This window comes from Cyclopterus lumpus, chromosome 4 (assembly GCF_009769545.1).
Source record: "Cyclopterus lumpus isolate fCycLum1 chromosome 4, fCycLum1.pri, whole genome shotgun sequence".
Classification (NCBI taxonomy): domain Eukaryota; kingdom Metazoa; phylum Chordata; class Actinopteri; order Perciformes; family Cyclopteridae; genus Cyclopterus; species Cyclopterus lumpus.
Genome location: NC_046969.1, coordinates 26,108,872 through 26,118,871, shown reverse-complemented (window position 1 = coordinate 26,118,871; position 10,000 = coordinate 26,108,872). Strand labels below are relative to the sequence as shown.

At 49.1% G+C, this 10,000-nt stretch overlaps 1 protein-coding gene across 1 annotated transcript in view; it reads right to left on the bottom strand.

Annotated features, from left to right (window-relative positions):
- Nucleotides 1-10,000, bottom strand: part of prdm5 (PR domain containing 5) — a gene marked incomplete at its 5' end in the record, with an annotated part of 42,281 nt that overhangs the window by 4,072 nt on the left and 28,209 nt on the right. The window contains 2 exon segments of the mRNA XM_034531358.1: nucleotides 2,804-2,908; nucleotides 4,727-4,812. Of these exon segments, the coding sequence (XP_034387249.1) occupies nucleotides 2,804-2,908; nucleotides 4,727-4,812 (191 nt within the window).

The window sequence follows — 10,000 nt, the reverse complement described above, 5'->3', positions numbered from 1 at the left end:
GAGCTTTAGCAAGTTAAACAGCTCATAATTAATCTCTAATATCTATTTTATATTCAAACATCTGGATTTATTCTAGTTTATCACCAACACTACATTATACTAGATTACACCTGAATGCATCATGAGAACGTTAACCTTTTTCCTTAAGCCAGGACTCATGTTCACTGAGCGGAGCCTGAACGCATCATGAGAACGTTATCATTTACCTTCAGCCAGTACTCATGTTCACTGAGCAGAGCCTGAACGCATCATGAGAACGTTATCATTTACCTTCAGCCAGTACTCATGTTCACTGAGCAGAGCCTGAACGCATCATGAGAACGTTATCATTTACCTTCAGCCAGTACTCATGTTCACTGAGCAGAGCCTGAACGCATCATGAGAACGTTATCATTTACCTTCAGCCAGTACTCATGTTCACTGAGCGGAGCCTGAACGCATCATGAGAACGTTATCATTTACCTTCAGCCAGTACTCATGTTCACTGAGCGGAGCCTGAACGCATCATGAGAACGTTATCATTTACCTTCAGCCAGTACTCATGTTCACTGAGCAGAGCCTGAACGCATCACCATGTAACTGAAGTGAAACCGCTGGTTCTCTGTTAGCGGTGCTGCTAACGTTACTAGCTCTTCTCCTGTTGGTCTAAACACTGATTGGTTGTTTACAAAGTCACATGATCAGAGAAACATGATGATGTCCTGACATGTTCTACTGATCACATGATCACATGTTCTACTGATCACGTGATCACATGTTCTACTGATCACATGATCTACTGATCACATGTTCTACTGATCACATGATCTACTGATCACATGATCTACTGATCACATGTTCTACTGATCGCGTGTTCTACTGATCACATGATCTACTGATCACGTGTTCTACTGATCACGTGTTCTACTGATCACGTGTTCTACTGATCACATGATCTACTGATCACGTGTTCTACTGATCACATGATCTACTGATCACGTGTTCTACTGATCACATGATCTACTGATCACATGTTCTACTGATCACGTGTTCTACTGATCACGTGTTCTACTGATCACATGATCTACTGATCACATGTTCTACTGATCACGTGTTCTACTGATCACATGATCTACTGATCACATGATCTACTGATCACGTGTTCTACTGATCACATGTTCTACTGATCACGTGTTCTACTGATCACATGTTCTACTGATCACATGTTCTACTGATCACATGATCTACTGATCACGTGTTCTACTGATCACGTGTTCTACTGATCACATGTTCTACTGATCACGTGTTCTACTGATCACATGTTCTACTGATCACATGTTCTACTGGATACGGGAGGAGAACCCTAGACTGTGAACTAGAGGGCTGGTTCCAGATAGGGAGCCTCCTCACATCCCAGATGTTACCGGACGCTCTAACAACATTTGTAATGCTGTTATGACAGAAGCTGCTCACACAGCCCCTCTAGCTTTGTTCTGGAAGGAGAAAAATACCCCCCCCCCCCCTCTTTGTCTCACTCAAAATCAAACGCACATGTTATTTCTTATTATCTTTAGAAATATTAACATGAGAATGGAAAAAGGGATCCAGATGAACGTCGAGAGACGCTCCGCTGGCGATGAATGGGATCCCGACTCCGCGGTCGGAGGCGACAACGCCGGGCTCGTCTTCTGGGTTGGAACTTGAGGCGGTGCCGCGGATTAAAGGCTTATCGGGGCGTCGGAGCTCATAGAGGATCCAGAGCCGGGTGATGGATTAGACGCGATGGTTTCCTGGTTTTTTTTTATGCTCTTCAAAGAATCGAGAGATATCTGGATTCCAGAGTTACGATCTGAACGTTTAGCGCGTGACTGAGTTTGCAAAGTCGCACCAAAAAGAAGCTGCTCCTCCCTCATCAGTAATAGTTTGAGTCATCGGGCTTCGAATAAATCAAACATCTGAGTCAATACGAGGAAGTTTTACTCTTTGCCTTCCTCGCAGTGTGTTTTGGAACTACAGTTCCCAGCATGCATTGGACAGGCTCCTGGATTGTGTTTACACTGCGGGGCTTCACGTTGTCACCGTCTTCGCCAGGAGATCATGACATCGTCCGTGTGCGTCTTTGTGTCCGTCCACAAGGTCATAAAACTCTTTTTATGGCCTTTCATGTCATGTGTCGTGTTCATCCAATAAAAACATCACAGCGCTCGCTGCAGACACACCTGAGTTTCAAGCCTTTTATTCGTGGCCGTTCAGGCATCCGTCACCAGTAGAAAGCTCAAAGAACACGAGGCTTCTCCGGAAGGTTCTGCAGTGAGACGGGTCGTCCTTCTTTCCGAGTGGGTTTTTAACGTCAATATATCAAAGTCACGCGCATCGTGTCTCCAGGTCTGACTCCAAGAAGACGCATCTTAGAAGTACTTTGGGTGACATTACGGTTGGTTTTTTTGGGCTCTTTTAACTCTTCTAAATTCAGTTTGAAAGGTTTGTTTTTGCATTTTTAACTAGAAATGTCGCTAAACCGACGCATTAAAAAGTTTCTTTCCAACATCCTCTGCTCCTTCACGCTGCTCTCTGAGAATAATTATTACTGCTGCAGTATTATAGGCAGAGGGTAATTTCCCCTCTGATCCTCTCAATGTGTTTACGTGAGATCAGCCCACTCGGCCCCTCCAGAGGAGCAAGATCACTATCTGAGCCCCCGCCCCCCATCCCCCCATCCCCCAAAACGCTTCCCCACATCTGGCCTCGTGCCATTACACACACACACACACACACACACACACACGCATACGGGCGAACACGTGCGAGCTGGTTGGATACTCACGTCGCATTGGAACGGCTTCTCTCCCGTGTGGGTCCTCATGTGCTCGTCCAGCCCTCGTTTCTGGCTGAAGGCTTTGTTGCACTCGCTGCATTTATACGGCTTCTCCTGCAGCAAAGCACACAAACGCACACAAACGCACACAAACACACACAAACGCACACAAACGTGTTTAGGAGAGGCAGCGGGACAATGCGTGAGAAACAATGCTCTACAACACACACACACACACACACACCCTTTGCCTCACACAAGGACACACAACCCTGCTACGTGTTAATGACACACACATGTGCGCGCGAGAAAAACACGCACAGCACAGGAGGAAGACGTGGAAACGCGCCGCACGGCCTCTCGCGTTCACACACTCCGAGTGAGTTTATGAAGATGTGAAATGCGCCTGCAAGTAGGGAGGAAATGAGCGCCATCGAAAACACATGGAACCCTCCGAAGAGGAAAGGAAACCCCGAATATTCCCCTTTAAACACGTATCAGAGCGCTCTGTAGAATATCCACACCTCATCAGTTTACCAAAGAACATTTCCTCTCAGCGTCAGTCAGAGTGTGTGTGTGTGTGTGTGTGTGTGTGTGTGTGTGTGTGTGTGTGTGTGTGTGCGTGTGTTTTGTTGGCCCTGAAGAGGAGGCGTGTCTGAGGCGCTGACACCTCGAAGGCTCGGAGGGGAAGCGTTGAGATAGCGAACGCGGGAACGGTTCCCAGCGCCGCTCTCTGGGAGGCCGGCTGATAGCGAGGGGCTCGACACCCTGTGTGCAGCTTAGTTGTCACGGGAACGGGGGTGAATGCAGGAAGTGAGGGTCCTGGGAAAAAAGGTTGCTATCACGTGGGCGGGGCAAAAGGAGCGCCCAGTGACACGCGATACAAAAGGAGGTAAAGATCAGGTTCACTGCGCGTGGGGCTTTAAGGGATGCAACTGTTTGTTGCGTACAAAGGGGGAGCTTGTGTGTGTGTGTGTGTGTGTGTGTGTGTGCGTGTGTGTGTGCGTGTGCGTATTTGTGTGACGAAAAGAACTCTGTGATTTGATGCAACTTCTTCATGAGGTTCTTGTACGACAAAGAAAGAAAAATCTACCAAGGGGTCAAAAAAGGTCAAAAGGTCAGGGAACACATGGATGGACTTAGGTGATGTGGTGTACCCAGAATGCATCACTCTGACCCCGGTAACATCGAACATCTGTACCTGGCGACCTCTTCAGCAGCTGTTGAGCGGTCTGACCTTTGACCCGACCTTTTCCTTCTCAATCTGACCGCTGTCGGCGAAGAGGTTGCGTCTTTCAACGCGAAGACGGGACTTGTGTTTATTTGTCGCGTCTCGCGCGTCGTCCAACGGAGCCGTTGGAAATGCACGAAAACACACTGAACCACAATGAATACCGACAAAAACACACCACAAAAAAACGCTATTTCACAATAAAATGTGCGTTTTAATGTGAAGGCAGTGGCACGTTAGCGGTTAGCTCACGTTAGCGGTTAGCGTTTAACAAAGTTTCTTAAAGTAATGATCTCAATTGATATCTCTATACATTTGCAGTACTACTACTACTCGTGTAACATGTAAACTAATGTCCTGCTTCTGCAGCTTCAAATTAAAAGCATTTAACTGGTGGAAAAGGACTTTTATTGTGAAGTAGTCACAGGAGACGCGATGTGTTTGCCAGGACGGGAGCTGTGATGTAAATCCAAGATGAAGCGCGACGCGTGCAGCGAGCAGCTGGTGGGAAGCGGCGCTTTCATGGAGGAGAACGTGGACGGCGTCCAGCGAGACAAAAGGTTCTCCAAGGGACCTCAACAACAACAACAACAACAACAAACATACCCAAAGTGGAACTCATACTTGAGTAAAGTTGCATGCAGTAAAATACACAACCATTGACACACACTGAAGATTGAAAAGCGTGGAGGGGAACTTACTCGAGTGTGTGTGCGGATGTGCATCTTCAGGCCGTCGTTCTTGCTGAAGGCTTTGTCACAGTAGGGGCACTGGTAGGGACGCTCACCTGGGGGGGGGACACACACACCTTTAGTGGGCATGAGACTCACCTCACAGGGTCAAAGCAAAACTCACACGACTGGAACAGAATAATGAGAGTTTATCCAGTTCTACGCTCACACGTTGGTTTGTGGACGTCGCCATGTTGGTTTTTGTGCAACCGGTGAACAGGAAGTGATCATATATGGACTGAAGAGGAGGGTCGTAGAGACCTGTCAATCAACACATGAAGCATAGGCTTCTATACAACCAGAGGAGTCGCCCCCTGGTGGCCAGGAGAGAGAATGCAGCTTTAACACATGAAGCATAGGCTTCTATACAACCAGAGGAGTCGCCCCCTGGTGGTCAGGAGAGAGAATGCAGCTTTAACACATGAAGCATAGACTTCTATACAACCAGAGGAGTCGCCCCCTGGTGGTCAGGAGAGAGAATGCAGCTTTAACACATGAAGCTTAGACTTCTATACAACCAAAGGAGTCGCCCCCTGGTGGTCAGTAGAGAGAATGCAGCTTTAACACATGAAGCATAGACTTCTATACAACCAGAGGAGTCTCCCCCTGGTGGTCAGGATAGAGAATGCAGCCTTAACACATGAAGCATAGACTTCTATACAACCAGAGGAGTCGCCCCCTGGTGGTCAGGAGAGAGAATGCAGCTTTAACACATGAAGCATAGGCTTCTATACAACCAGAGGAGTCTCCCCCTGGTGGTCAGGATAGAGAATGCAGCCTTAACACATGAAGCATAGACTTCTATACAACCAGAGGAGTCGCCCCCTGGTGGTCAGGAGAGAGAATGCAGCTTTAACACATGAAGCATAGACTTCTATACAACCAGAGGAGTCGCCCCCTGGTGGTCAGGAGAGAGAATGCAGCTTTAACACATGAAGCATAGACTTCTATACAACCAGAGGAGTCGCCCCCTGGTGGAGGGAATACATCAAGAGAAGAGTTGTATAAAAAGTAAAGTTCCAGTGTTTATCTCACACTTGATCCTCGACGGCACATCTGGTGAAATATAGTCAACGCACATGTTTTCATATCGTTCTGCTGCTGTTGAACGCCGGCCTCCGCTTCCTTCCGTCCACCAGGACTCAGGAGAGACGTAGCCGACATCCAGGCGGAGAAACGTTCCTCTGAGACTGAAAACATTAATATTTCACTCTTTGAAAGAAAAACCTCCAAACAGCTTCGCTATCGGAGCCCCGACCCGGCCGAGCACATCACAGGGCACGAGCTCGTACCCCGGTCGGATCAAAAACCTCCTCCAGATCGGTATCTTCTGGAGCGCCACGCCGATGACGACGGAGGGGAAGTGACAGGCTGTCAGTCAAACGGGGGGGGCCGCGGGACACATGGATCCGTTTACCGTGGCGCTGATGCACCGGCCCGATAGGGGAGCACCAGAGCCGATTACCGATCTGTGGGAGGCACGTGAGGCCACATGTGGAACCGCACGGAAATTAAAAGTCCCGGACGGGGAAGGTAGGGGCGAAGATTCTGGGTCCAGTAATTAGTTTCATGGACGTCCATCAGGAAGCTCAGCAGAGCTCTGCAGCCCCTCACGCTGTAAGAACCCTTTTCTGGACTTATTTAAACGCCTGCAATCTGGTGGAAAGAGACACCTGCAGACACATTCCTCTGGTTCTAATCTGCTTTTAAAGTAAGTGCTGAACAGGCGAGGGGGAGGTGTTCCGCCCCTTTAAATAATAAGGTTAATGAGCTGTGTTTCCTTGGGACTCGACATGCAAAGATGCTCATTAAATCAGGAGGTCCGTGGAGTAATATCATCATTTCTCCTCAGTCGGTATTTCATATCAGCTCGTGTAGATTTTTTTAATATATATATTATATAAAAGCCCACGAGGGGTTTTCGTCCTGTCTCCAGACTGTGGACAGGAAGTGGACGTCGTCGCGGTGACTTCGCCCGTTGTTTTTTTGCGGACGGATATTTTTTTGAAGCCTCGTGTTCTGCGATGCCGCCGTCGCCATCTTGGATTACGGCCGTCGCCATGTTGGATTTTGTGCAACCGGTGAACAGGAAGTGACCATATGTGGACTGAGGAGGAGCGACGTAGAGACCTGTCAATCACCTCGTAGCCCCGCCCTAAAGCGTCCCCTGCATTATGGTCTGTTTGACTCTAAATGACCATAATTTACTAAATGACTTGAAACTAGGGATTGAGACCATAAACTCATGTTTACAATGTTTACAATGAATACATCAAGAGAGAAGTTTTTTGGGGGTTCAGAGGTTTGCAGACGTTTTGACCAAAACAAGTAAATAGATTATTGTACAATGACATGTTATCTCAGGAGCCTGGAAGACGTCAGTTAGGTCCCTGAGGGTTCAGGCTTTAAGGGCTTGTGGGGGGGGGGGGGGGGGGGGGGGGGGGGCATCGGGATTTGGCCTTTACAAATCTATGTTAATTACATTTTGCATTGTCACAGATCTACAATGGTTATATTTAGTCACATCATATTCCACAAAGTGTTTTGAAAGAGAAGCTTTGACAGCTGTCGCATAGCAGATACATAAGCCGGGGGTGTGACCCCCCCTGACCCCCCAGCCCCCCACAAGAGGGCTTCGGAGGAGCGCTGTGTGCGGCACAAAGTGATAAAATGTGTAACCTCCCGTCGCCGTGGAAACGGTTAACTGACTGGTGATCCTGTCCTATCCCGGGACGCCTTTTGTTGACAAACAGGAAGAACCTGAATCCCAGATGTGTTTTTAGGAAGAGGAGACCTGGGTCTGGTGTAGCATGTGTGGTGTCGGGTTCAGGCCTCGGGGAGTCCTGGGGAGTCCTGGAGAGTCCTGGAGAGACCATTAGTGTGCTAATTGCACCGGAGCAGCTCTGTGGATCTATTGTGGTCCTCTCGGCTATTGTCAGCCGAGAGGACCACGTCCTAGAGGACCACGCCGAAAGGACCACGCCAAGAGGACCACGCCGAGAGGACCACGTCCTAGAGGACCACGCCGAAAGGACCACGCCAAGAGGACCACGTCCTAGAGGACTACGCCACCATAGATGACCACGCCGAGAGGACCACGTCCTAGAGAACCACGTCCTAGAGGACCACGCCGAGAGGACCACGCCGAGAGGACCACGTCCTAGAGGACCACGTCCTAGAGGACCACGGCGGGAGGACCACGTCCTAGAGGACTACGCCACCAAAGAGGACCACGCCGGGAGGACCATGCCCTAGAGGACTACGCCACCATAGAGGACCACGCCGAGAGGACCACGTCCTAGAGGACCACGCCGAGAGAACCACGCCCTAGAGGACTACGCCCCCCTAGAGGACCACGCCTGAGAGGACCACACCCGGCAAACCGGCGAGGATCGAACGAACTCCACACGCTCGTCTGGAAAAGATGCGTTCAAGAGCATTCTGTCTGCCATCGATTATGAGGATGTTTTTCATGAATGCAAAGAGGTTCATACTCTTTGAGAAAGAGTCCAGAGAGAGAAGCCTCACGTTTATACTCAACGTACCGCTTCATCCTCCTCCCCACCAGGGGGCGATCACACAGATGAAGTGAGACTGAAGGTGTAACCACTAAACTCCATCAACAACCTCCACTACAGAGAGGAGGTTATCATCACCTGTAGACTCATATCTCATGTTCATGAACTACTTTATTACCTTTAAACAACACTGGAGAGAAACTAGGATTAAATGTTATAAACAAAAAGGTTGAATATCCTGTAAAATATTTGATTTGGCTGATAAATATTTACTCACATGGAGATTTTTTAACACTTCCTGTTTCTGTGTCCGACAGAAAAACAATCGTCAACTATTCCGATGGATTAATCGTGATGTTTATCAATGCTGGTTTCAGCCTCTTAAATAAGGAGACTTCCTGCTTGTCTCTCTTTCACATCATATTGAACTGAATATCTCATAACTCATTTTAAAAAGCCAAACGATTGCGGGATTAATCCAGAGAATAATCCATAAAGGATCGTCAGTAACGAGAGCGTCTGTTCTCGGTGTGAGAGCCACGCTGTAACGAGAACCCTCCCCAGACCGCGGGGGACTACGAGGGGCTTTACGGTAACTGGTTTAGCATGTGCTGAAACGGGACCCCGTCTCTTTGACCCTGGGTGTGTGTGTGTGTGTGTGTGTGTGTGTGTGTGTGTGTGTGTGTGTGTGTGTGTGTGTGTGTGTGTGTGCCCCCCCCCCCCCCACAGCCCCCCGCTGTGGCCCTCACACTCCTGGGCTGCTAATCGATCCGTTTGGCACCCCTCGTGTGTCATGTGTGTGTGTGTGTGTGTGTGTGTGTGTGTGTGTGTGTGTGTGTGTGTGTGTGTGTGTGTACAGTCTGGTGAGCAGATGGGCGGCGGCCTGTAGTCGGCCCTCGTGTTATTATGGGTTGGGGTTAGCAGCTCTGTAGCTCGGGGGCTCCGGTCTGAAACGCATTAGTGCCGTCCGTCAGCCAGACGGCGGCCCTAAACGGTCCCGCTCCGGCACACGGCGGTCGCCCGCGGTAACGCGATCTCGGTGCGTCGGGGAGACACGCCTTTGATGCCCCGCCGACAGCTTTTACACTTGACCTCTCCCATCAGCGCCGGTTCTCCACTTCCTCAAAACAAGCGTCCGCTCGGCGTAGCCGGGCGCGTGGAGCGGATCCGAACCCCCGACACGCGTCTCCGTGCACGTTAAAAGAGCTGCGAGAGGAGCCTTTGGTCACGGGGTCACGGCGAGGACGCCGACGACGCTCGTAACCACGACCGCAGTCGGGACAAACAAAACCCTCAGAGTGTAAACAGGTTCCGGGACCAGATGTCCGTCACGAGCTGCTTTTTAAAAACATAACCGTGGATACGACAGTTACCAAAACAAAAGGCCGGCGGCGTCCAGAGGGACGCCATGTGGGACGGTTTACACTTTTCCATGAAAGGGAAATAGTGATTTTATTGTATGTTGCTTAATGGGAAGTCTGGTTCCACTGAGGAACCCACAATCACACAAACAACAGTGGCCTCCGGTGAAACCTAATAATAAAGAGTACTTTTCCAATCGAACTTCAAAATAAAAGAGTGTCAGACAACAACACGCCCTCTAAAATGTCAAATACTGAGCTGTGTTCACTGGCATTAAAGGGTTAAATCAAACAGTTTTCTTTATTTTATATCAAATATCTAAATATATATTTCATATTGCAGCCGAGTATGGAGATATTATTTA